Raw genomic sequence first — 27560 nt, 5'->3', positions numbered from 1 at the left:
TGGCAGAAAGCCTGCTGGGGTCCCTGAACTCTGAGGCTCGTGAACATGACAGCCTGATGGCGATCCAGTGCTAAGGAATCTAAAATGGATCAACCAATGCACACACATGCAGAGCCTGGCATTCTGTAACTCCCACAGTGATGGGGAGTTGTTCTCTGTGGTTGTAGGAGCATATGGAGAACATCAGGCCAGAGGGCTTACTTTTTCCCTTCTTCAAAAGAAACATTTTCTTTTAATTTTGTTAAGAAATATCTTGATGCCTCTATTTAAAATCATCAATGTTCTCTACTTAAGTCACTTTGTTTTAAGCTTCATTTTTGCAATAGGGAAGGCTTTCTAAATCCCTGTACAAAAAAAAATTTCTATTTGATGTTATTAGTAAGAGCTCATTACTAAGGGTTCTAACCAATACCACTGCAGACACCAGATAGTTGGGAGGAGGGCAGGGAGAGGACATCTTAAAAAAACAATAAAACTAAAACTCAAAGAGGTGGTCCAGTAGAGAAAATCCTTAATAAAAGAAAGGCAGTTAATTATGGAATTGTATAAATTTAGTGGCAACATATCAGGGTATAAAAATCCTCTTTTGTACTTTCAGAAACCTCAGAGGAAGCAGAACAAAAACCAAGAAATTTAAGGGCAAATGGAGCCTTCAGATAAGCTTGAACAGGAATCCTCTGACAGAGAGGATCAAAGGCTGGGGAGGAGGCTCACAGTACTTCCTACAACCCAGACAGCATGCTTGGGTCAGGACTCCACTCCGCAGTCCCTCCCCAGAAGCCAGGGTTCTCGCAAAACCCCCAAGGGGGCATTTCCATCTCAACACAGAATAGTTTATTGGTAATTGGTAATGTCTAGATGAATAAATAGGGTATATAAAATTACTCTTTTAATTCTATTTTTTTAAAGATGTATTTTACTTGAAAGGTAGAGTTGAGAGGGAGAGGGAGGAAGAGAGAGGTCGTACATTCATTGGTTCACTCCACCAACTGGCTGTAAAGGCCAGGAGCTGAGTCAGAATGAAGCCAGGAGCCTGGAACTCCATCTCTCACACGGGTGGCAGGGCCCAAGTACTTGGGCCATTTTCCACTGCATTCCCAAATGCATTAGCAGGGAGCTGGATCGAAAGTGGAACAGCCTAGACTCTAACAGTGCTCCTATGAGATGCAGGTGTTCCAAGTGGCTCCATAACACTGGCCCTGTTTAATTCTAATTTTTTTAAGTATCTGCTTATTTATTTGAAAGACAGAGAGACAGAGACAAAAGAATAAGGTTGGAGTCTGAGACCTTGCATGACAATGTCCTCTGACCTTAAGAAAGGCCTCCTTTTGTTCCAAATGTTTGCTGATGAGTGGGATGACGTGGTCAATCTCTGCTGCTGGCCCCAGTTTATCTCGTCCACCACACCAGTCCTCATCTCTCCGGTATTCTTGTTCTAAACTCTCCAGGACACTGCACACCTAATGAATCATGGAGGAGAAGACTCAGTGAATTAATTGGTCAGGAAGTATTCTCTGAGGACCTTCAGCCCACAGAACCCTCCACAGGTGACACTTGTTATTGAAAGTTCAATTTGTAGAGTTGGAGTGTGTAATGCCCTTGGGACATCTAACAGAAAGCCAGGAGGCAATAAGAATCCTGTGTCCAGGGCTCAGGAGACAGATTACAACTGGAGTTACAAGTTTGGAAATTATCTTCTTATAGTTCATGGCTGAAGCTGAGGCTAGGAGGATTGATGAGATCACCTGGAGTGGTAGGCAAAGTGAGGGGAAAAAAGGACAAGCATTTTTTTGAATTTCATAGTGTTGTAACTTCCCATATATTACACTGGTATAACCTCATGACAGTCCCAAATCAGGGAGAACAGGAACTGAGATGTGGAGAAGCCATTTGGCTTGCCCAGTCATCTGCAGCTGTCCCAGTTAAGTAGCCACAAGCAGCCGTAACAGAGGAAGTTGCTTGTTGTGTGGTTTATGGGTCATAAATCTTTCCCCTATCCTGGGGAAAAATGTCCTGGCTAAAATGTCTCAAAATCCTACCTTAAGGCAATTACATCTCCAGGCCCTCTATTACAAAATGCACATTATATTTAAGCTAACAAGACAAATTTAGGTTAAACTAAAAAATAGGTAAGAAGTTCTAACAATGCTCATAGGCCATGCTAAGTGACTTTATAAATGAACTCAGAAAAGAGCGGAAGTATTTTGAATGAGGTTAGGAGGGAAAGTTAGGTCAGGTCCTGCAGTAGATGACCCAGGGCAGCCCAGTATCAGGAGCTAGGGGAGGATGGATTACTTGTTTAGATATGGCAGCAGGGGAGCAGCCCTCCTCTGAGGAGTCATCCCATCTCATGAAGGAGGTGTCCTTGGACAGGCTGCTCATTGAGTTACGAACTGAAGTGAGAGCTAAGCTGAAAGATGTCCCAGGCAGCACACCCACACAGCCAGACAGGCTTCCCACATCCTGAGGTCTGTCCCTGAACTCCAGATGACTTCTCAAGCTCCACCTTCAGCACCACATCTCTTCATGCAAGGCAAGAAAAGGTGCAGGCAGGCTCATGTCTTGAAATGAAACAGAGTATGGACATGAAAATGTTTTAAATAAAGGAGTACTTGAGATCTGTCCTATGTTAGGACTGGACTTAGAACAAATCAACTTGAGAGTAAAAAGAAATGAGAAGATTATAAAGTGTAAATCCTTTAACTTAATAGGTGAAGAAACAGAAATCCAAAGCGATAAAGTAACTTTTGGCAAGGTCAGCTCAGGGTCATATTTTCTGACTTTTAATCCAGTGCTCAATCATTATCACCATCTTGATCTGTCTCAAATGGAAATTTGTGTATGATATTAGACAGGGATTAAGCCTCATTTTTTCCATATGAATTTTAGTTATCTGGCATTATTTGTTGAAAATACTTTTCTTCATTCACTGAATTTCTTTGACAGAAACCCACTGACTGTACACATGTGAGTCTCCTTCTATGACCTCTATTCTGTTCCATGGTGCCTATTCTTAACACTGGTACCATTCTGTTCTCATCACTGTGGCTTTAGAGTAAGTCTTTAAATCAGGTAATGTTGCTCTTCCAACTTTATTCTTCCTTTTCAGAATTGCTTTGTCTATTCTAAGTTCCTTGCATTTGCATTTTATTTCCATATAAAGCTTAGAACCAGTGTATCAATTTCTATAAAAACTCTTGTTGGTATTTGAATGGGATTGTGTGGAATCTATAGGTCAGCTGGGGAAGCACTTTATTGTTAGTCTGCTGCTGCTACTTCTGTGGCTGTCAAAGGCATCATTTCTCTGAAACAACAGGAAGAAGGACTGAGAGATGTGGAGACTGTAATGCAGGTTTCAGGGCCCTCGGATGGGCATGTTATACTTGCTCCAAGACAGACTTCCCCATGGTCTCTGTAAGTCAAGCAGAGGGAAATGTTTCTTTGATCTATTTCTACCAGGGAGCAAATCAAATGAGGAAGCTATTATACACCAAATAAAATTACTCTGCTTTAAGCCCTGATTTGAAAAAAATAAAGAGTTCTCTATCACCACCCAAATCATTTAAAAAGTCCTCTTAGCACTTGGACATATTGCTGTACAGATGTAATGGTAATGTCTCTGCTTCTTTATGACGCTGTTATATGTATCTCTTGCCTTTTCTCTCATAGCTGCACCATTGTATCAGTTAGGCTCATAGTTCCCTACATACAGATAGCTGTGTTTTCCTGTATTAGACTGGGAGCCCATGAATGAAATAGCAGCATGTTTTTCAAGCACTGCATAATACCTAATTGTGATAGACTGTGTTATTGTTCAGCGAATATTCATCTTCTCCTCTCAAGTTTCATAGGAGGCACTGTGGCCTCATTGACTTGTTTCGGCCAGTGGATATTAGACAATGTGATGTAAGCCAAGACTTGAAATTCACTCATACAGTAGATTCTGGATTCTTGCACTCTCACCTTTCATTATAAATGTGCCGCAAGCAGTTGCTGGTTAAAGAGGACAAGAGACATGGGAGCAGATCTAGACTCAGTCCACAGCCTGCAGCCTGGTTCTACCAAAATAAGCTGAGATCAACTCAATCCCATATATTTAAGCTAACAAACAAACAAACAAAAAACCAAATACGTACCATTTTATATCACTGTGTTTTGGGGTGGCTTGTTATACAGCATTATTGTGTCAATAGCTAAGAGATATATTTCTCAAATCTGGTATTCAGCATATGCAGGATTTCTAATCCAACACTCCCATATGGATTTGATGAGTTTGAAAAATTTATGAGAAATGAAATAAATGATCCACTGCTCTAATAGGTAATAAGGAAACCAACTGTGATGTTTTCCATAAACCATTCTCCTATTGTAGTCAAAGGTTAGCACCTCGGACTGGCGTCTTGCTGAAGTAGTTAGTACTGCAGAATTGCAGTGTGAGGCAGGAAACAGCTCTGTGTTAACCTCAACCCAGCATGTCCCATGTCCTCTTCTCTCACCTGTTCAGAAGTTTTGTAAAAGGCCACAGAGGCATTGACCAGTTTTAGCCGGTCTTCCATCTTCAGCATGAGCTGCTGCCAGTGGAGGGCCACCTTCTCAGCACATTCTCGGATGGCGTCGGCATCGTAGTGGCCAGCCTGGAGCAGTGCCTCAGCTTTCTGCTGTACCTGCAGGGCGCTCTGGTGTGTCTTCTGCAAGGAAGTGGCATGAAAGAGGGACTGGGTACGAGGGGAGGAAAGAGAGGTCCGTGGGAACAACCCAGGCGTGGTATGGGAGGGGGTGGAGTGAGGCGTGAGTGGAAAGATGCAGAAAAGTTAAAGAGCTTTAAATGACTGATCTGTTTTTGTCATGATGATCAATACATTCATGTTTTTAAAGCATATTTTAAAGCCAAGAATATCACATATTTTCTCTTATCATTCAGGACCCTGACTCCTGAGCCCCTCCTCTCTTTCTATTTGTATCACTATATCTTAAGGACATTTGTTTCTCTGGTTGAGAAACAAAAGTTGTGTATAAATCGGCTCCCTGATTGGTTCATAAATTAAATTTCCTTTTCAAATCTGTTCCTTAAATTGTTAATCAGTAAATTCTCAAAGGAGGTTGTTGATGCAGTCCCATTTTACAGATAAAGTCCTCAAGCATAATTTTAAAACTTCACATAATACAAATCTAAAATAACAATACAATCATTTTACAGGTTAATAAGCATTTGAAAAGGGTTCCGGTAGAAGGAATACATTTGGCAAGTTAGAAAAACTAAAATGTAACCTCTCACATCATCCTGTAGTACCTTCAACAAGGGAGTGGAGCGGTATGTTAGGTAATTCAGCTCAATACACAATCCCCACAAAATTTATGTTTGCTTTTAGACGATAAGTATACATCTTTGCATTTGTAGAAAGCTTGTTTTCTTAATGCTGTCTGATCCAAGCTGTATGTGCTTTGCATTCTCTGAGCTCACATTCATTGCAGGAGGTCAGGAGACCAGGCTGTAGGACTGCATAGCACAGAGAGAATCAAACGGGATTCAAGTTCCCTTACACAAAGTATTGATACAGATGACCCAAATTAGAACGTTAGATACCACTGACTTGCAAGAGCTGATATTCCAACCCCAATTTCTGGGGCTGTCCCAGCCTAATGGTGTAGTAATAATTTGGTCTGTGTACTTTTAGGAAAGTGTAGCTCAGCTGACAGTGAACAGGGAAAGATTAGAAAGTGCTTGCATTAAGCGATTTCTAACATATTTTTGAAAATTTTCAATTTATTCTCTAAATATCCCTCCCTTTTCTTAGTTCAAAAACCTCTAGTGGTTCCTCTACTGCTATGACGCTACATCCAAACTTTGGAGGTTGTCATTGGAAACCCTTCACATTGTGGTTTCAGACCAATTCCATGACATCATCACCTACTACTTTCTCCTAAAACCCCTTGGAAAACACATCATACACATTCATTCCTTTGCTGCCTTTATCTTTCCTGACTCTAATTAAGCCTCCTCCTCTTCCCGTGGGTGTTCCAGCTTGCCTTTGAGACTCAGCTCAAGTCTACTCTCCTTTGAGAAGCCTCTTTGAACAGCCTGAGTCTCACTGAAGACCACCTTCCTCTGAACTCCCAAGCCAGTCATTTAATATTTGGCTGAGTCTTCCCAGACTGTGAAACTCTCAAGGCAAAGATAGCTTGAAAAAATAATTTGAACAGCAGTCATTCATCCCGTGTTACATTTTGTGCTCATCACTGTGCATATTCATATATTTTCTAGTTCTCCCAAAACTGTTACAAGATAAATATACTATTCCCATTCTACAGATTAAGCAACCAGGGTTTAGTTGGTTAAGCGAGCTGCTCCAAAACACACAATCTAAAGAGTGATGAGACCAGGAACAGGACTCAGTTTTGACCTATCCCCAAATCTACATTTTTTCCATTATATCACACCACATCAATTTATCACTAGCAATCAGAACAGTATATAGTATCTCACTCAGAAAAAGCATTTACCATATCAACATTAGTGATTATGATAATTGTATGGCCTCTCTTTAATATAGAAAAGCAGCATTTAGTTATTATCATTAAGTCCTGGGAACCCCATTCTTCTTTAATTTCCTAAGTGATAAACTCTTAGCCATTGGACATAATCTTTGCTTTGTTAAGCTTAAATCATTACTTTGTATTTATTTCTAGTCTCCATTATCTAATCCTATTGAGTTTTATATATTTAAGACACAGATTATCAAGGACATTCATATTTAGTAGGAGTACACAGAAGAAAATTGAACAAAATCAATTGAATTTATTATCCAGTTTTAAGTACTTTTTCTGGTATAATACTTATGTTTAAAATGCATAAGAGGATTTCAAATAACTAATGGATTTTAAAATTGAGCTTGTCTTTATGAAGTTCACATTTCCTGAAGATTTAGTAGTGACATCTTGGGCACTAGAAAATAATAATCAAGTTCACTTGATAAAGCTATGCTCCTTGTAGGTGCCATGTACTGCTTTCCATTCTGAATGGCTCCTGGGAAGTTTTCCTAAAGCAAAGGTTACTTTAAGGTGAAAATTCTAATCTTCCCTAGGAAGACAAAACCTTTAACCCAATGAGGCCACTCAACCCAGGGCTGGCAGAGCTTCTGGTCTGCCCATGATAAAATGTTTATTTTTTCTTAGCTATTAATTATTCCCTCCTTTACTGTTAAAAGCATCTCAGTTTAGACAATAAATTATATGACCATCCTACCTATAGCTATGATATTTCTTAGGATGGAGGAGCCAAACTATGCCCCCAGTCAGCAACCATTGCAAAGTAACAACTTCTAAATGGGGTAAGTCAGACCAGATGACTTACATCTCCTTTCAAATGGCTTAAATCCTGCCTGGCATATTTCTCCCTTGAGGTAGAACCTGGTCTACAAACACAGTTAGAGAGAAACACAGCCAACCAGAGAAGGAGAATATGCTGAAATTCTTCATCAAGCTGTCCGTGCCACAGACCCTGTCTGCCTCCATTTCTAAGACTTCTAGGACCCCTGTCTACTCTGCCATGCCCTCTTGAGATCAAAGACACAGATCCTAGAGTTGTCTATCTCTGAATAACACATGCAGGAATGCTTGACCACACTGTGCTCAGACAGACACTCAGGACTACCAGGAGACAGTTATGCTGAGTGAGCCTCTATTCTGAAGGGCTGCAGCAGCATCTGATATGAATTAATTCTGCATATACAGTCATGTGGAATGTAGCTGCTTCAATACCGGGGGAATGATTTACCCACTCTTTCCACCAGTTCATTGAGATCTCAGTTTTGTGTCATGACACTCAGTCTTACTTGCCCAACATTCATTAGAGGACTGGCAATTTAATTCCCTGACACAGGGCATGTAAGCCTTTTTATTCAAGATGAATAAGGAGTACAGCAAAGGGCTGTCTTCTCTGCTTAGCATCCCTCACAGCTTCATGTCGTGCTTCTAATCTGATTACCCAGCTTTTGTTGCTGCCTATGCCCGTGGGAAACTGACCACTGGGTGTCTGATTCTTGAACAGAACCTGGTTTGACCTCACAGCGAAGAGACCTAACACTTTTGCATTTGGGCATGCCAATAGATAAAACAGAGACAGCTAATGATAATAAAACTTCTCTCCTCTGGTTAATTACTCCCTAGAAAATGTTTTGCTCAAAGTGTCTTCACAATATATAGGTTATTTTTAAATCTCAACTCCCAGACAGAACTTCTAGTACTAGTAATGGTTCCTAAAACAATATCAAGCATCTTATAGAAACATTTCATTCATCTTAATGGTATGTTTACACATCCTTGTTGGCTTCTGGAAAATTAAATGACTGAATTTTATCAATACTAGTTTAAAAATGGCTAGCAACCAGTTGAGTTATTGTATTTAAGGACTTGTGGGATCAGATGATTAAAATTTTATTTTTGCCATCCTTGTGTAAAAATCTCACTAAGAAGATAACAGCTTCATAATTGTTATTCAGAACTGGGCTAAGTTTTACTCTGGACAGGAGTAACCAGTGTCTTTAAAGTTTCTGCTCTTTATCTTGTTTCCCAACGGTACTGAACTTATTTTATTTTTAATATAGTTCCCCTGTCCCATTTTCTACTCTTTCCCTGCCATATCATTGTAAAGCAATCAGCTTAAGTTTCTTTGGGAAGGAGAATGTCCTAGTGGAAAGGATAATTAAGGGTATTATTTAAAGTAAGACAAATTTATATTAGATTATAAGTGGAGCTTTATTTTAAAATAGGCTTTTAAAAAGTCCCCACTGGTGAACTTCTTCTGATTGCAGTTTATTCTTTAAATATGACTTCTGTCAGCATTCCTGACAGAATGCTTCTCTTGCTGGCAAGGCAGGCTGAGGCCACAGCTCCATGCTTACTGCCCTTCTTCACAGGTACGCTGACAATGGTATTTGGTGCTACTTGTAAACCAAAGGTTTAAAAGCTGGATCTTAATTTACTAATCACTTTTGCACTTGTTTACCCTCAATTCTGAGTGATCCACTGAAAGTTGTCTCTAACCTTTTACTTTTATTTCCACATGGTACAGAGTCTATAATGTATAAAATTCTCAGTGTACCATGGGCCTTGAAAGTTGAAGGTACCAATGAGCACCAAAGATTCTCATGTGAAGATGAATGCCTGTCTCCTAAAACCAGGCCTCCTCAGCAGCATGCGCCTCTTCATCTGCTCCCGCCTCAATCCCTGGTACTAAGAGCTCCCTGAACCAGTTCAGAGCCAAGGCTTCCCCACCTGAAAGAACAGCCACACCTTAGGGAGCCACCCTGCTCGAGGCGCACAGCAGAAAAGGGAAGTGAGGGCAGTGCGGCCAGATGTGGGTGTTACCTCAATGGCCAGTTGGAACTGCTCGTGCTCTCGCTGCAGCTGCTCTGCTTCAGACAAAGAGCTGGCATTGACCAGGCTGGCGTTGAGCATGGACTCTCCATTGCGGATCCATCCCAGGACCTAGGGAGTTAGGACAAGCACACAGGTGAATGACCTCCCATAGCCTCCCCAGAGCTGCTACTTTCTCTGATGGGTAGATGAGTCAGGAAGTTCACTTTTTCCACTATAGCAGAGAGGACAAGAAGACTAAAATAATGGAAATGGTCATCTCCTGAGTTTTATCTAGCACCTGTGCCATAAAAATACTTATTTCATGTACCTGCTTCTCTTCCAGATCCACTTATTATTTCCTCCCTTCATCATCCTTCTGTCCCAACGTCCTTACTCACTTAAACATTACTTAATCTGGTTGTACTGCATGTGTATTTCTGAAGTTCCTTATGGGACACAGATTATTAAAAATAAACAAATTCCATCTGTTGGGAGTCTTTTCCTTTTAAAAGGCCCAATTTAAAGAGCAACAACTTCTTCCATACCTGCTCATTCCCATTAGAAAAACCCTCTTCCTTATCTAGTACAACCATACTATTTCCTATGTACCACCTTAACAGCATTCAGCACAGACTGCCTTGTTCTGTTATCTCAACTTTGTTTCATCTCCTCTTTGAAGTGTAAACTTCTTGACGTCTGGGGCAATATATTAGCCATATTTTAATCTAACATAGTGCCTAGCCCAGTACTGTGCATATAATGGGGGTGATGTAGTAATATTTTGAAAGTAGTGGCGAATACCCAAGTCACACCTGAGTAGAGGTCCAACAACAGACAAGTATGAGCTTTCACAGATAAACTATCCAAAGAAAGGAGGATGGGGAAAGAAAACAGGCCAAAGAACATCAATAATTTATAAACTAGATCATCAGAACAAGGGAGAGTAAATTATAATTGGCTTAAATTACTTAGAGGCTATGGTTAGGCCGCAATCATTTTCTAAGTGAACTTAGTGAGTAGTGAGGGAAAGAAAACTCAGCTGGGAAATGTTAGGATAGAAGAAGAAACAGCTGGCACTAAGTCCTAGGTGAAATGGAGATGTGGCAATTATCCAGCTAACATACTCAGTGTAAATAACGCAACTGGAAGAGTTAGGCTCTGAAAATCTACCTGCTGTCTGGTCAACAGAACATTCCCGGATTTCTCTTTACTAGGGAGTCTGAGAATTTGCTTGGTGAGAACATAAAAATTCTTCTGAAATTTCAAGATCAGTAAATACCATCCATCACCTCAAATCAAAGGAGAAGACACCACAATCTGTTTGAGATTTGCTTTCAGATTTTTTCCACTTAACTTCCTCATGTTGAACAACTAGAAAACTCCAAGTCCTGTCCCAAGCTCCATAGCTCTCTTAGGCATCTCTCAATTGTCGTCCCTGGGCATAAAATGACCAATGCCTTATTGTACATGGATAATATAGGGGCATAAATTCCAACGAAGTTGGGCTATTTGGACTCATGTTAATTCATGGCCAGGCTGGCAGATTGTGGATGACATGCCAGTCTGCAAAGCAATTAGTTGCAGGAAATGACTGCTTTGAGTGTATGTGTGAAATGTTTGTAGTCACTGAAGGACTGCAGCTGGCTGGCTAGAGGGGCTAATAATTTTGAGAAGCTGCCTGTGAGTTTGGATCCCTGCAAGTCACAGATTCCATGCCCAAAAGCGTCATCTGTTTGGGAAAATGCAGCCAACAATGTAAATTTTGAACTACGTCCCCTTGCTGTGATTCACTGCATTTTGCTTGGTTAGGAGATTCATTTGAAGGTGTCAGAATTATATGTTCTCCACGTGCATCACAAATCAATGCTTGCAGGGCAATTTGATTCCCTCCGGGCTTTCTAGATCTCGCAAGAATACTTTTTTTTCTCTAGTTTCAGCTGAAAGGAAAATAGCCTGGTGCTGGGAATACCCATTTACCAGCTTTCCACTTAGAAATACGAGTATCATGGGATTCAGTCCTTCTTTTATTAAATGATACTATACCCTTGCTCATTTTTATGTCCCAAATGCTGGTTATGACGGCAGACCAGAAATTTAAAGTGGAGATGTAATTTTTGGAAGATAAAAATGCATGTGTTTACATCTGTGGCTTTGGTCAAGGGTGAGATTGATCCTCATGAATCAGTCTATCCTAGACATAGAACTGAATTTGTACAGAAAAAGCATAAAACCTGAAGTCAAAATACTTGGCTCTGTTACTTACCTGGAACCATCACTTAACCCCTCTGAACCTCAGTTTTCTCCTCTTTAAAATAAGAATAGTTGTACCTTCCCTTTCTGCATTACAGGGTTGAAGTCACATATGAAAAATATAAATTCTGATGGGGAAGGTAGTTGTAGTGTTGGTGGCAATTTTTAGTTTGGAGCAAAGCCTGGATAATGCTGTGATTAAAACTGGTTAGTTCTGTGAGTATACAAATATATGTGAGGAATACTGTAACTAGAATGAGAAAATATTGGTTCTACTATCTTGAGCTGTGTGATCTTGGAAACATCATCTAATTTCTCCAGTACTCAGTTTCTCATCTGTAAATAGTGAATACTTTCCTTGCCTAAGGCACAGAGTGGAGAAATAACTGCTATAAAATAGCATTTTTCAAACCATAAAGTAAATATTTTACATTGATCAATCATCATAGGCCACAATTTACCTAATAGGTGAGATGATCTTTAAAGATCATTTCCAGCTCTAACATTCCACACTGCTTTAAAATCTTGAAGAGTGCCTCTACATCCATAGGATACCAGAGAAAATTAGTTAATTAGCAATGAAGGATGGGAAGAGTACTGGTGTGCAGGACTAGAGCAAGAATTCTGAACTTAGAGGGAAACTGAGAATGCAGATCTACCATTTCCTCAGTCCAAGGAAACTCAGATAAGTCCAAGTCAGGAGAGGGGTGGATTTGGGTAACCGGGTGTGGATATCTACAAATGATGATTCCACCTCCGTGAACAAGCTGGACCCCGTAACTATCCAGGCTGGGGAAACTGCTTATAGATGGCTGTGTTCTCGAGGTCAAACCTACAATACAACTATGAGGTGCATTGCACTTAGGGCAAATGATTTGAAGGACTGCTACTGAAACTGACTTATAAGCGACAGTTATTTCTGAAACTAGCTTCAGGAAAAAACACCAGTTCCTCAGATGGCAGCAGTGAGCCTGTCGTATTTGTGATGTTTTGCAGTTCTAAAAATCCAGGATCTGTAAGAATGCACATGCTCCTCCTTCGTGGTTTTACAGACTGACCATGTTTCCTCTTAATTATCTCCATTCCGAAACAAAAGGATGCGCTTGTTCCTTTGGTTGCCCCTCCTTGGCTCTATTCCACTTCTCTTCTAACTTTCATATACACTCAAAAGCACCAAACTGAACACAGTATTCTCCTTGGGAGTATAAAGACAGGTTAAAATTTTTTCTTTTATTTTGAATGTCTATCTTGATCATATGTGAATTTTGGCCAGCATTTCGTTCAAGGAAGCAAATTAAGCCACTGTCTTTAGTAGTCAAATACGGGTGATTTTTTTTCTTCATAGGTTAGGGACCCAACATCCACACCAGCTTATTTTCTGCTAAATGCACTGCTTTGCAGGAATACATATGAAAATTCATTTAGTTTCATGCACATTATGTAGCTTTTAAAATCTGTCTGAATTATCTAATAAATGTAAGCTCATCTTCACCAGAGTAGTCATTTTCCTGGAAGCAAGCAGAGCCTTCTGTGGGTTTAGGAGAGTCCTGTGAGGGACATCTGGGGGCCCAAGGAGCCTAGGCTGTAGGCTGCAATAAGGGGGAGGGTTCACACCTCTCCCGAGATGTTTGGGTCATCTATCTTAGACATCAAGCCCTCTGTAAACCCTCAGAAAGAAAATCAGTGGCATCAATCTATTTCATTTGTTCTATATACTTGAAAATAATTGTCAGTCTAACAGCTTTGCCTTCTTCACTCATCAAAGCTTCAGTTTAATATACTTTTGATGTAACTAATCTTCAGGTTATGATGGCCAAATGATCAAATGTAAATCTTTAATCGATGAGCTCTAACAACAGAGCTGTATCATAACACACTATTGTTCTCTCCCTTTCTGTCCCCATTAATGACATTTCAATTAAGGTGTCCTTTTTCTTTTTTGAGAGTATATTCAACAGAGAAACTCTTAAGCTGGTATCTAAATTTAGGCTCACTAATCAATACTGACATCTAAATTAACTCCCCCTTTCCAAGTGTCAACAGCTTCCAAATCAATATTTCCTGCTCCACCAATTTCTATCAAACACAAACGCTTTCTCTGAAACTGGATCAGACGATTCCCTAAAGAAAGAGCCTACACTGACAAGGAAAACAAGTCTGTCTAATGAGGCATGGTGGCTTAACCAAGCAGCTGTCCCTTAGCGCCTCAAAGGGCTGCTGTCCTCTGCAAAGGCCTTGGTAGGTTCCTTCAGTTTGACTTCAGCAATCTCAAACTACAATCCCACTATGAATCATTTTCACCATGGTGGGGAGAAGGAATTTTCCTAACTCTGCAGAAGAACTTTTTCTTTCATGTAACTGATATAAGAATGAATGGGAATGTATGTAGATACTAGTCCATCTAACATCCTTTACAGAATGTATACTTGGAGAATGAAAATTCATTTCCATTTTACTATTCTAAAAAAACACAATGGTAGAATTTACCAATGATACTAGGACAAAAAATAGAAACTAGGAACAGAAGCAAAACTATAAGTTTCATTTTAAAAATCAAATAGGAATGAATTTCCTGCTATCTGTTTTGTTGAGATGATCATTTCTGCCACGTTCAAATGATGGAAATAACCAGATATGAAGGCACAGGAAGAATCTGCAGACCTGTGAAGCCCTGTTGACCTCAGGCAGGTGCCACCTTCTCTGTCAAGCCGAGGCCTCTGTCGTCTTAGATATGCTGCTGGTGAGGCCGGGACAACCTCAGGCTGTGTTCTGCCAAAGTGCTCCTTTCTATTCTTACTGAAACCCCGGTTGAGAGTGAGGCCCAGTAGAGATAAACTGCAGGAACCTGTCCTTTTGATGCCTGGGCTCAATTCTGTGTTAACTTACCAAGAAGCCCTGGGAGCACTCATCTGATGTACTTCCATTTCCTCATTTGTAAAGTAAACATAACACCACTTTCCCCATGGACTTGTTCTCTTAAAATGAAAACATAAATGAGAAAGTACTTCTCATATGAAAAGAAAGTATTCCAATTACTACTGAAAGTCACAAAATTTGTATATTCATTACTGCTCTCAGCCTGCTAGGATTTCTACCACATCCTTGTCCACAATGTGTCTAGAGATTCAAGTGTGATCCCAGTGTAATTAAGCAGAAAACAACCTGATGACAGCATTGTGATCTGGCCTTGCATGGGGCTCAGGGACTTCATCTGCATAGCAGCTGAATATGGGTGCTGGTTGAACACCAATTGAAAGAAAAGGGAAATAGAGAAGATAATTTTGCCCATTCTAACAAGTAACAATATAATAACTATGACCCAGGCACTAGCGGAGAATACCCTGAATATAAGGCTCCTAGCAATAGTTAAATAAAATATGATGCTTTCGTCCCTTAAATCTAAAAAGCTCCAGCAGCCACTTATACACAAGAACAAAGTGTTTAAAAGAGGAACATGTTTCTCACATTACCAGAATTTGGGCAGAGCCCTGCCTAGGAGAAGCAGGGGGGTAGGGATTGTTTTGGAGAACGTGGAGCAGAAAGGAGCAACTATGGAAATGACAGGGCGCCTGCCCTGCTGGGGAGCCCTCCAGGCCGAGTGGAGGGTGGCAGTGATTGTCCACCAATGTGACCATTGTCTGGTAGCCTCACTAAGCTTCAGTGCCCTCATCTGTAAAACAGGAATAATATCTGCTTCAGGTGATTGTGAGGACTGATTGATATACAAACGGCACATGGCAGTGGAACTATTATTAATACTTCTACTTCAATCTGACTTTGTCCAAACAAGAGATCCCTATTCATTATGCCTACAATAATTACCAAATTAATCTCTTCATAATATAAGAATGTAATATTTTATACTGTGTCACCAGTCATTGTGTGTTCCTAGAGGTTCCTGGAGATCTGGGTGTGCTTTTGGGTAAAACGCTCAATATAATGCTTCCCGCAGATAAGACTTTTTTCTTTTTGACATTGACTTGAGAATGGTAATGTTCTTCTAAGAATCACACACACACTAGAAATAATGATGGTGATTGCTGCCGCTCACTGTCCACGACTATGTGTCAGATACCGTAGTAGCACATCTGCACCCTAATGGATCAACCTTGCTCTAAAGCCTGAATATCCTTGTTGATAAATTTGTATTTCACATGGTCTATGTGACAGAAAGGAAGAGAATAGATTCAGTGACTGAGGACAACTTGAGAAAGCTAGTATCTCCTAGATGGCTGTGTGAGAGAGTGCATTTATAGTTTGAACCTTTGCACTGTTGGGTCTATTTGTTACCGGCAGCCAAACTTTCAGAAGTTAATATAGGTGGTCTTAACTTACCGATTTCCTAACTTCCAGATACTTAAGGGATACACCAGTGGCTCTGTATGCTTTACTTCTCTACCAAGTGCAGGCCTCAGGCCAGGCTCAACTAGCCAGGAAGCACAGGCTGCACTGAAGGGCCAGGCTCACCTGTTTGACCTCGGCCTGGAGGTGCCGTAGTTGGAGGCACTGTTCTAGCCGCTTATGGGTCTGCTCGGCGTTGAGCTCCAATTCATGTTGCTTCTCATGGAGAAACTCCAGTAGTTCTTGCACCTGGGCTGCCAGATCAATGTCTTTTTCACAGATTAACTCAATTCCTGATTTTCAAAAAAGTAAACAATTAAAAACCAAGTGTTACTGTGAATACTACATTTCCTTCAATAAGCATAGGAAAATTGGAGTTTGGAAATAGCTATGGTCAATCCCCTTCCAACCTCTACCTGTCCCTCCATGAAACTAGACAATCTTCATAGCCCTTGTTTACGATACTCAAACCACGCCATCTCTGTAGGAGAAATGGATGACCGTTTGCCTGGGAACTGCTTTGCAACAGATGGTCAGCTCCTCATTATCAATGGGAGTTCGAGACGTGTTTCTCTGGAAGTCCATCCTTAGACAAGACAGCGGCCAGCAGGCCTTGCTGAGGGATGTGCTTACACCTGGATCCATGAGCAAGCCTCTGGATCACATTGGAAAATGCAATGCCAACTCCAAAAGACCTTGCTTCAGAAACTGCTGCCAAAGGCACATTCTCTTTTTACCATGTCAGACATAATTTATCACTAGGTGGTAAGTCCACTCTGATGAGAGCAGCTGGGTAGTGATGATTTTATTAGCCAACTACTAATAAAGCAGTTCTTAGAAATACCTGCTAGCTCTCAAACACACATAATCAACTACAGCCACAGTGCCACAGGGAGACTGAATGTTACCCATTTGGAAAAGCCATTACATTGAAGTTGTGAACACACGAGGAAAGTGAACTCATTTTTCTTCTATTGATTCAGAGCAATTAGCAACCCCAGTCAGTCACTGACAAGTGTTATCAATATTTATGGAAAAACCACCCAACATTAATAAACTGCCAACTGCCTGACTTGTTTGGAGTCACTATCTGCCTGTCGGAAGCTGTGGCTCCATTCCATGTCAACCTCCTGTCTTACTTTTCTGTATGCCTCTCCCAGTACATGAGCACAGGTGTGCACAAACTTTCCTCCCCATCACACACATGCTCCTAGTTATACCCTACCACCAGCGGGCCCCAAGCAGAACCTCCTCTAGTGGATTTCTGCCTTAGGAAGTGTAATCATCTCTGAGATGGAGCAAAGGGACTCTCTAGTTATCGAAGTTCTTTTGTCTGCTTGTGACTTGAATTTGATGTCTTACTTAGTTCTTGAAGACTACATGAAAAGTATACTAGCTTTGGAATCAGTCCTGGGTTAGAATCTTGATCTTGCACAAGTTACCTAAGCTCTCAAAAGCTTCATTTTCCTTGTATATAAATAGGATTTTACATATCTACCTACTTCATAAGTTACCTACCTCCTAAATTTGTTGGTAGGATTCAATGAGATAATGCACGTGAAGCATCTCTCTCTCTCTCACACACACACACACACGCACGCACGCACACACACACGACACATGCAAACAATAAATATAGATTATTATAGTCACATGATTTTCCGGGTTCCTAACTCTTACCTAAAACAATTCTTTTTTTTTTTTTGACAGGCAGAGTAGACAGTGAGAGAGAGAGACAGAGAGAAAGGTCTTCCTTTGCCGTTGGTTCACCTTCCAATGGCTGCCGCGGCTGGTGTGCTGTGGCTGGCTCACCGTGCTGATCCAAAGTCAGGAGCCAGGTGCTTCTCCTGGTCTCCCACACGGGTGCAGGGCCCAAGCACTTGGGCCATCCTCCACTGCACTCTCAGGCCACAGCAGAGAGCTGGCCTGGAAGAGGGGCAACCAGGACTGAACCCGGCGCCCCGACCAGGACTAGAACCTGGTGTGCCGGCGCCGCAAGGCGGAGGATTAGCCTATTCAGCCACGGCGCTGGCCTAAAACAATTCTGATAGTCTACTTGTTTGCTCAGATTCTAAGCCTTGGGAAAATCCTAACTTTGGATTACTTGCTTATTCTGATCCCTGACTCCATCTGGCTCTGTATCTTCTTTGTTCTGTCCAAATCCTTTTCCTGCTTTCTCATCCTATAATCTATGACCCAATGTAGCTGTGGGCCTGATGCTGAGCACCTGGTCTGAGAGGCTGAAGAATAGAGAGCCAAAGAGCATGAGAGTTCAGGCTCAAAAGACCAGCAGTCAAGTCACCAAAGGGAAGTGTACTTCCATGGGGATCAAACGCAGAGCAACCCACCAATCTGAATATATAGGCACCTAAAAAAATAAGCCTCCTTTTGGAGATTTCCCCATCCTGCTGACTCACACAATCAGAAATTCATCACTGCTGCCACAAATACACCTGCAGCACAGTTGGAGGAGTGTAAGGAAAGTCTGTACACACCAAGGGAGATTCATTTCTGGAGGCAAAAATAGTGTTTTATATAAGGACAATATGGGAGAGTGGGAAGAAGTTTTTTTTTTCCCCCCTCTGGTGCTACATGGTAATAATTTCAGCAGCTTTTCATGTTTATTTTTTTCTGTCATTTCATAATTCCAAGTCCCAGATCCTGAAATATCTGCAGGAGACAGAAAAGAACTGATTGTGCTTTTGCCAGCCAACTCCCTCAAGTTACTATTTTCAGTCACCAAAAGGATGAGGTAGACCTTCTCCTTCACTGAAATAAAAAACAAGAAAGAAAAAATTCTACCACTGCAGTGCTAGGAAAGGTGGGATGACTCCTGACCCCCATGTTTACTTTCTGGAAATGAAGTTTAAGGTCTAGCTACAGGAGTAGAAGCTCTTCCTCACTTGCAGTCACAATGCAGATTTATTCCAGCTCGTTTCCATTCTGTGTGTGTGTCCGGTGTTTAGTATGCCAGGCCTGGGCAAAGTATCTTTCTCTGTGAAGCTCTCGGCTCACCCCTGCCACCTGCATGCAAATGGGCTCTCTAAGCATGGTAACTCATTAAAGAGGCCTGCCACCGGGTTAGAACTTCTTCCAGGACAGGTTCTCTGCTTCCCTGAGACCCAGCCCCTGCATGTTCATCTATCACGTGGTATTATTTTATGTGAGATGAACACAAGGAGTAAAATGATGAAGATGATGCCCACTGCTCCTGCCACTCTTCAACAACACAAGACTTACTCTAGATGGACCTAATAAATATTAACCCTCTCTCTTCCACCTCCCAAACATACTGATGTCTGTTAAACTCATCACTTAGGAGGCACCCACCAATCCACAGCAAGTAGAGCTTACGTCTGTTGAACTTACTGCTCTCAATCTAATCAAAAGCCCCTGTTTTTCCTAGCAGCTCTCACAAATGCAAAAAGACATGTTTCTTCTTTCCATCAGGTACTGGAACATATGTACAATGAAATAGTTTGTCAGTCTTTATTTTTATTTATGTGTTTGTTATGTTTTCATTTTATAGTTTATAAGAGGCATGATTTTTAAAAAAATATTTTTAGAGGGAGGGTGGGAGGGAGGAGAGAGAGAGAGAGAGAGAGAGGTGGAGGGTGGCACAGAGTAGCAGAAAGAGAGCTCCCATCTGCTGGTTCACTTTCCAGATACATGCAACACACTGGGCCAGTGCCAGAGCCTGGAGCTGGGAGCTCAATTGTGCCATCACTGCTGCCTCCCATAGTCTTTATTAGCAGGAAGCTGGAGTCAGGAGCCAGAGCCGAGCATCAAACCCACGCACTCTGATGTGGGATGCCACTATCCTCACTGGCATCTTAACCACTAGACCATCCTGGTCAGTCTCTTTAAAAAGAATTGTACTAAGGTTTTTAAATTTTTTTTTAATTATTTATTTGAAAGGCAGAGTGGCACACAGAGATCTTCCAGCCACTGGTTCACTCCCAAAATGGCTGCAACAGCTAGGTCTGGGCTAAGCCAAAGCCAGGAGCCAGGAATTCATCCTGGTCTGCCATATCATGGCAGGGGCTCAAGTACTTGTGTCACCATGTACTGCCTCCACGAGGCGCATCAGCAGGCAGCTGGACTAGAAGAACATCCTTGACTCAAACTGCACTCTGAGTTGGGACAGCAGAGCTTAACTGTGGCACTGTAATATCAGCCCTGAGTATTTTGTTTTGATGTGTTCCCACAATGCCTTTCATGCCACCCTCCATCAGGGTATCAGTAGGCTTCTACTGAGGTTGGTTCCTTATTCATTTGTCCCTGTTCTCACAGGGACACAGACTCCCTGATGCCAGGGCCATGTCTGTCGTATTCATCTGTGCCTCTTCTGGCCCTAGCACTGTGCTTGATTCACATCACCCAACAAATACCTGATCCAAGAACATACATGTGTCTTTAGGGGAGAGTTGAGGTTTCATACTATGATGGAAAGTACAGAGAACTTTGGAGAAGTCCAGGCTTAGGTCTGAATACAGGATGTGCTACCTATTAACAGTGAGACTTGGCTCCTTACCCTCTCTGAGCCTCGATTTCCTTGTTTGTAAAATGGGAATCACAATTTCTTAGGAATCCTCTGAGAACTGAGATACACATATACAGTGCCTGGTATCTAGTAGATTCAAAATACCCATTTTCCATTTTTTCATTTTCCTTTAGGAAAGCATAGCAAATGCACTGTTGATTACTGATGGGACTACTGAGTGGCTTGTACAAAATGTAAATCTAAACTCATTCTGACAGGTGTTTGTGTACTTGTTCAGGGTTTATCATTAGAAACTATGGTAGTTTGACAGGTCTGGCACTGTGGCATGGTAGGACAAGCCACTGTCTATGTTGCCAGCATCCTATATGGGCTCTGGTTGGAGTCCTGTCTGCTCTACTTTCAATCCAGTCCTTGCTAATGTGCCTTGGAAAGCAGCAGAGAACATCCCAAGTCCTTGGACCTCTGTCCTGATGTGGGAGACCTCAGATGGAGCTATTGGCTTCTGACTTAGGCCTGGCCCAGCCTTGGCTATTGCAGCCATTTGGGGAATGACCCACCAGATGGAAGAGCTCTCTTTTTCTCTCTCTGTAATTCTGAATTTCAAATAAATAAATCTTAAAAAAAAAAAAAAAAAACTATGGTGGTTTGAATGCTATTAGACCAGTGCTCTCAACCCTGGCTCATGTCAATTGGAGAACTTTAAAAAAGAATCACCATGCTCCTAAAGTTGTAATTGTGAAATGTATGAAGTCTGTATTGCTTAACTAAAAGGTTTCTGGGGAAAAAAAAACCACTACATCCTGGGCAGACTCCACGACTGGGAAATTTGAGATAATTTCCGGGAGAGACATGGCTATAGTTCATGGGTCAGAATTTATATTCCTGGCCACGTGGCCCATCCTGTAACCATGGCTTTTAGTTTTCAGTGTGTTGAAATATCTGTGTCTGCCTCATAAAGAACATCTTTTCTCTTTTCTCCTCTTCTCCTTACTCTTTCTGTGTCATTCCCTCTGTATATAACACCCAAGTCAGAGATTACAAAGTCCTTTAATCAGGTTTTTAGAGCAGTGTTCTCAACCCTGGCTGTACCACAGAATCACTTGGGAGTTTAAAAATATCTGGGCCTGCCCTAGACCACTTGTTAAGACTCCCTGAGGGGTGGGGCCCAGACACTACTTTTTAAAAGAAGTCTACTAGGTGATTCTAAATCCACAGCCAGGCTGAGAACCATTGTTTCACATCAAAGTTCTCTTCTCCTGCACTCAGCCCCCACCACATCCACATCCCTATTACCCTCAGAGTAGCATCCATTTCAAAAAAATATAGGCCTCTCCTTTTACAATACAAATAAGATACTTGTGGTCCATTATTTTTACCTACATCTGTTTCACCCTTCCACCTACACTGAGGTTCACCCGCGATTAATTCAGCAAATGTTGTTATTGAGAGTTTGCTGTGCGCAAGATCTAACCACTCTGCTGGATGCTGGGAAGGTCAAGAGAAAGAAAGGTCCTGCTCTGGAGCCACTGGAAAAGCTACAGGAATGGCAATAACTCAGAGGCCCCAGCGTGGACTACAGCCTGGCTGTAAGGACAGTAGTTGGGTCTTACTGAACCGTATGCATGCTCTTGTATTATCCCACAACCCCCTCACAGAGACGCCAGGTGGCAGGTGCTCTGGTGATCACCAGTTTTCAGGGGAAGGGAAGGCTTCCTGGGATTGAGTACCATGCCCAAAGACATTCCACTAATGAAAGCTGTGGCTGAGATTTCAACTCAGGATTTCCTCTCATGCCTGTGCTCTTAACCTCTGCTCAGGGAGAAGAGTGATCCCCACAAAACATTATTTAACAATTTATTTACAGTATTTGCAAATGCTGGAGCTGGGTTCTTCTCAGGCACAGTAAATTTTAAGCATCATTGCCATAGAGTCCAAAGATTTTCTAAGATTTAAAAATCTTACAAAAAGAGAGAACTTGATGCTTTGATTAAACCACAAAGGCAATATATCTACAGGACATGCAACATTTGTCTTATTCCTAAGGAGGATACAAACATGTGGTCAGTCTCATCAGAGAGAAGGAAAACCTGTGGCATAATGAATGGGGGGGAGGTTGGCTGAATCATACAGGTGGAAACTGGAAGGCCCATCTGCTGCACTGGACAGAAGAGACTGAGGTCTAACAAGAAAGGAAAGGGACTTCCAGACTGCTCACCGGGAGTGGAAGAGGCTCTTGAATTCATCTAGCACATTTTCCCAAACTTGGTTCTTCCCAGCAAAACCTACCACCTCCCAACCTGAGGCTGAAACAGATAAAGCTACAGCGAGGAAAAAACATGAATAAATTAATAATAAATTAAATAATAAATTTAATAATAAATTAATAATTTCTATTTGCCTTCATCTCTATTGATATTGACTTAATCAAGTGTTTTGCTTTGGTTGGAACTGTTGGTACATCAGAAGGATTCATAGAACCTGGCTCAATGTTACAAACCTCACACTTGAAAGTAAGTGTTCACTGGGGCCAGCAATGTGGTGCAGTGGGTTAAGCCACTGTCTGCGGTGCCAGCATGCCAACTGGGCTCTGGTTCGAGTCCCAGCTGCTCCACTTATGATCCAGCTTCCTGATAATGCACCTGGGAAAGCAGCAAATGATAGCCCCAGTGTTTGGGCCCCTGCACCCACATGGGAGACCTGGAGGAGGCTCCTGGGTCCCAGTTTCAACCTTGCCTAGCCATAGCTATTGCAGCCATTTGGAGAGTGGACCAGCAGATGGAAGATCAATCAAAATTCTCTCTCTCTCTCTCTTTCTCTCTTTATCTGTAATTATGACTTATAAGTAAATAAATCTTAAAAAAGAAGTGTTTGCAACATCCCAAGTTGCATTTACTGTAAATTTACAAATCAAAATATAAATCATTAATTAATTTACCATGGTGGTCTAAAAACAAAGTCTTATCTTGTTAACTGTCCTTTTTCTAGGACAACAGTTTATGTTACCTTTAATCCAAATGTAGTTCATTAGACAAACACTGTAAATGCCTGAGCCACTTATTGCCTCAGTTCTATGTCTCTGAAGTCCTCATTTCTAGGTCATGGTTGGGGAGTTAGGCTCAGCTTTGTTTCACCCCCACTCTAACTTCACCCCCGCCATGCTCTGTTGTTACTCTAATCCCCACCCGCACCCACTGCAAGCCCAGAGGTGAGGTAGATGTCATCTTTGCAGGAGCAGGCAGACATTGACAGGGAGTGAGTGTCCTGAAATCCCTGGATTCATCCCCTTTGAAGCCTCATGGGGCAAGCCAGATTGAAAAGTAGCTGTGGCAGGTGGAGAGGAACAGCTAGTATCAGCAAGGAGGGTGGAGGAGCCTATCAAGCCACATTTAAAGAAGCTCATTTCTAGGACAGGAAACTGTGGGGATGGGCAGACAATTTGCCTGAGGTATTTTCACCCACTCAGCCCTCATGGTTAAGGTGGACACCAAGCACAGCCAACCCCTGTCACAAGCAGTCCTTGGAGACTGCCAGCTCCCAGCAATCTTTCTGTTACCATGGATACTTGGCTCTTGGAGATAGAGGTTGGCTTGCCAAGGTTGTGTCTGCACCCTGGTGCAGCTCTGCAAGCAGACAAAGCTTTGTCCTGCTACATACATTCTGAGGGGTGAAAGGTGAACCTTGTTGCATAGCTCTCTGCCCAGAATCTGTCCTCAGCACTGTGTCTACTAAGCATTTTCTCAAGGGGTGCAGTCTTCCCCAGACAGCGATAGTGTGCATCACAAGGGCAAGCCAGAGGGTGAGGCCCTGAGTCCAGACAAGATTCTCAATCCCAGGGAGGGCATACCACTGCTTCCACCTTTCCTAATAAGTCCCCAAAAAGTACAATCTGTGTCCTAGAATACTGCTTCTTAAATTTTACATTACACATGGTTTACCTGGAAGTTTTGTCAACATACAGACTCAGAATCACAAGTCTTGGATAAAGCCTGTGAGTCCACACTTTCAACCAGCTGCAGGGCAATGCAGCTGCCAGGCAGTGCTACTTGTCCAGGGCTTATCCTGAGTAGCAAGGTCTGGTGCAGCAGAACCACCTGGAGGGATTGTGGAAGCAGAGAATTTCGGGCCCTATCCAAAGATATTTTGATGTGATGGGTTTTAGAGATGCCCTTTGAACTTGCATTTTCAAACATGTTCTCATGTTCTACTGACACTGCTGAACTGGAGACCACGCCTTGAGAGCCAGTGTCCTAGGTCAATCTACAAACAGTAGCTGTTTTTGATTTGTCATGAAAATCATTGGTTCACAGCCTGGCTGCACAGGTGAATCACTGAAGGAGCTTTTTGCTGATGTCCAAGTCTCACTCAGAGAGAGTTAAATCAGAATATCTGGGCATGAGGCCTGGGCAATGCATTTAAAAGAAATCCCCAAGCTAAAAGGTGAGTGGCCCTTCCTGGCCCAGATCTTCTGGGCCCAGATCTTATAGACAGCTGTAATCTCTTATAACACAAATGAAAACTCAAGGAAACACCATGCAGACAAAAGTGAACAGAATTTTCTGTTTTTTTCTCTCCTTTGGTTCAAAGTGAAATTCTTTTGAATGCTGGTAAAATATTTAGCTTTTTGGGTTACTAAAAACTACACAGCAAAATAAAACACAAGTATCCTAAAGTCCAGTAACTCTGCCAAGGTCCCCTGAAAATCTCATGACTTAATATTCTTAACAGTAAGCAGGGACATGGCCCAACTGTGTGGGTTTTTTTTTTTAATTTTATGTATCTATTTTAATTTTAATTTGACAGGCAGAGAGGGAGAGGGAGTAGGGGAGAGAGACATAGATCTTTCATTTGATGATTCACTCCCCCAATACCCTACAACAGCCAGAGTTGGGCCAGGTGAAAGCCAGGAGCCCAGAACTCAATCCAGGGTTCCCATGTGGGTGGCAGGGATCCAAGTATTGAGCCAACACCTGTTGCCCTGCTGCCATTCCCAGGTGTTTTAGCAGGAAGTTGGAATCAGGAAAATAGTAGAAAAGTTTTGAACCAGGCACTCTGATAGGGGATGCAGGCATCCCAAGTGGTGACTTAACTAAGTGCCAAAAGCCCACCCCACCCCACCCCAACTATGTTTTTAAGACTTGATGATCTCAACTGTCCACTTCATACTGGAGAACGAGGAGCTTGAGCCACAAGGCTCTGGGAGGGAGGGCAACACGGTGGGTGGATAGTGGAAGACCTCGGTTTCAGCATGCCACCAATACGCGATGAGGTGCATGGCTTCTTTTTTTATGTCCTAGCTGTACTTGGGGATCACTAAAGGTTCTCTCTAGTTCTAACCTCAAAGGTCATCTTGGAGAGTAGCAGGCAGAACATAAGGGATCATGCACTTGTTAGATAAATTTTGAGTAAATCTTGAGCAGGAAAAGAAGTTAAATCTGGGTAACAACCATGTTTCTCTGAGAAGGTATAAAATTATATGATGCTGCCATAAATTTTTTATCAGCAGTACTTACCTTCATCCACAAACCAATGATAAAAATTGAGGACTCCAAAGCATGGAGACAAGAAAGCCATCTGGTAGTGGAGGGCAGGGCAGGAGACTCCCTTCAGGGATGGAGCAGGGAGTAGACTAGGAGGCAACTATGCACCTAAATACAATTTGCATGTGTGTCTGGCTGCCTGTGATTTTTTTGAGCTACTTTAAAAAAAAAATTTTGCTGATTTCAGTCACTGGTTCCCCCATTCTCTCTGTCGTGCTGGGTGACCCTGGCCCTATTCCTATCTTTACTACAGCCTAATGGGATAATCCTGGACAAGCTTCTTCAGCTCTCATGGTTTCAATTTCATTCTTACACAGGGGTAAATTTTTTCTGTTCTTTGTAGGAATAAAATGAAAAATAGCATGGACATGATCCTAAGAGGCAAACTTGTATTCTTGCTTATATCATCTCCCCTCCCAGAAGAATGATAGAGTGCCTACCTGATGCCTGGACCTCCATGATGTACTGGTGTAGATCCTGGCCCTGCTGGATGACCTCAAAGGTCATGTTGTTCATGGCCAGTTTCCGCTCTGTGTGCCGCTGTAGCCGCTGTTCTGCCAGGGTCAGATCCTCCGTGTTGAAGTCATTCATCTGCCGGAGCAGGTCCTCATTCCAGGCATCTAGCTCTGCAGTCACCTGTGTGGGAACCACCATCATTTGTTCAGGCTCACTGGGTTCATGAGAGACTTCTAGGCTGTGCTAAGTTGAAGCTCACTCCATGTCTTAATAACTAATCCACCCTTTTGAAGAGAGGTGTAAAATCTCTTTGACCCTTAGAATATATTTAAGCAGCACTGTCACACAATCATAGATAGGTGACTTTAAAATATTCTCTGCATGTTTTGATGTCTATAGCAACAGCAAAGGAATAGTAGCTAATACATGTATTATAAATGGTGGTTTCTAATGATTTGTATACACCATCTCATTCAAAGGCCCCATGACCCAATGAGGCAGGCAGCCAGAGAGCTCCAGGTCCATCTTGTTGACTTCCTCTCAGATGGATGAAGTGATCTGTCCAAAGTTCACCTTGCTGGCAAGGAGCAAAGTTTCAGATGTAGTTCAGTTCTTCCACTGACTGCAAAGACTTTGCACACCTTCTCACAACTGTTGATCTAAACATGTTTCCCAGCTGAAGAGGTTCTCAGAAGTTAAACAGTGGAGAGTCTATTCAGAAGCCAAGGCTAGAGAAGCCTGGGGAATGGCCCAAGGTGACACAATTGGTTAATGAGTTGGTGTATAACAAACCCAAGGGTTCCCTCATGGTCCCTGTGTTCCATTGTGCAGTATCCTCTCCCTTTATTACAAAAGCTGATGCCTGGAAATAGCAACTAAATAACGTGTAAATGTGCAGCCTCTGAAAATTGAAGCAGATGTTAATCAATTGAAAGACATTAATGATTTTAATAAGGACTGAGCCATGTAATAAATGGAAACCTTGTCCTACTGTGAATTTGCTAAGGTTGTATTGCTCCACCCCCTAACTCACATGACTTCACTTACTCTACTTTCAGCTCTGCAAACAAAGACTAAGTCCAGTTTAGCTCTTTTACAATCTACGTGGTCATCCA

The 27560-nt window shown here is 42.0% G+C and overlaps 1 protein-coding gene across 6 annotated transcripts in view; it reads right to left on the bottom strand.

Moving 5' to 3' along the window:
- Positions 1 to 27560, bottom strand: part of KALRN (kalirin RhoGEF kinase) — a 737253-nt gene that overhangs the window by 276420 nt on the left and 433273 nt on the right. For 4 of the 6 annotated variants that reach the window (XM_062209080.1, XM_062209015.1, XM_062209004.1 and 1 more), the window contains exons 14-18: positions 26430 to 26625; positions 16075 to 16241; positions 9367 to 9486; positions 4497 to 4715; positions 1311 to 1460 (exon numbers count right to left, since the gene is read on the bottom strand). In XM_062209080.1, coding sequence (XP_062065064.1) covers positions 1311 to 1460; positions 4497 to 4715; positions 9367 to 9486; positions 16075 to 16241; positions 26430 to 26625 — 852 coding nt within the window. The remainder of the gene's footprint in view (positions 1 to 1310; positions 1461 to 4496; positions 4716 to 9366; positions 9487 to 16074; positions 16242 to 26429; positions 26626 to 27560) is intronic. The other 2 variants (XM_062209089.1, XM_062209109.1) reach the window with 1 other exon arrangement.

The sequence above is a fragment of the Lepus europaeus genome, chromosome 2, assembly GCF_033115175.1.
Source record: "Lepus europaeus isolate LE1 chromosome 2, mLepTim1.pri, whole genome shotgun sequence".
NCBI classification, from domain to species: Eukaryota; Metazoa; Chordata; class Mammalia; order Lagomorpha; family Leporidae; genus Lepus; species Lepus europaeus.
Note: the sequence above shows the minus strand (reverse complement) of the source record. Positions and strands in the feature narration are given on the sequence as shown.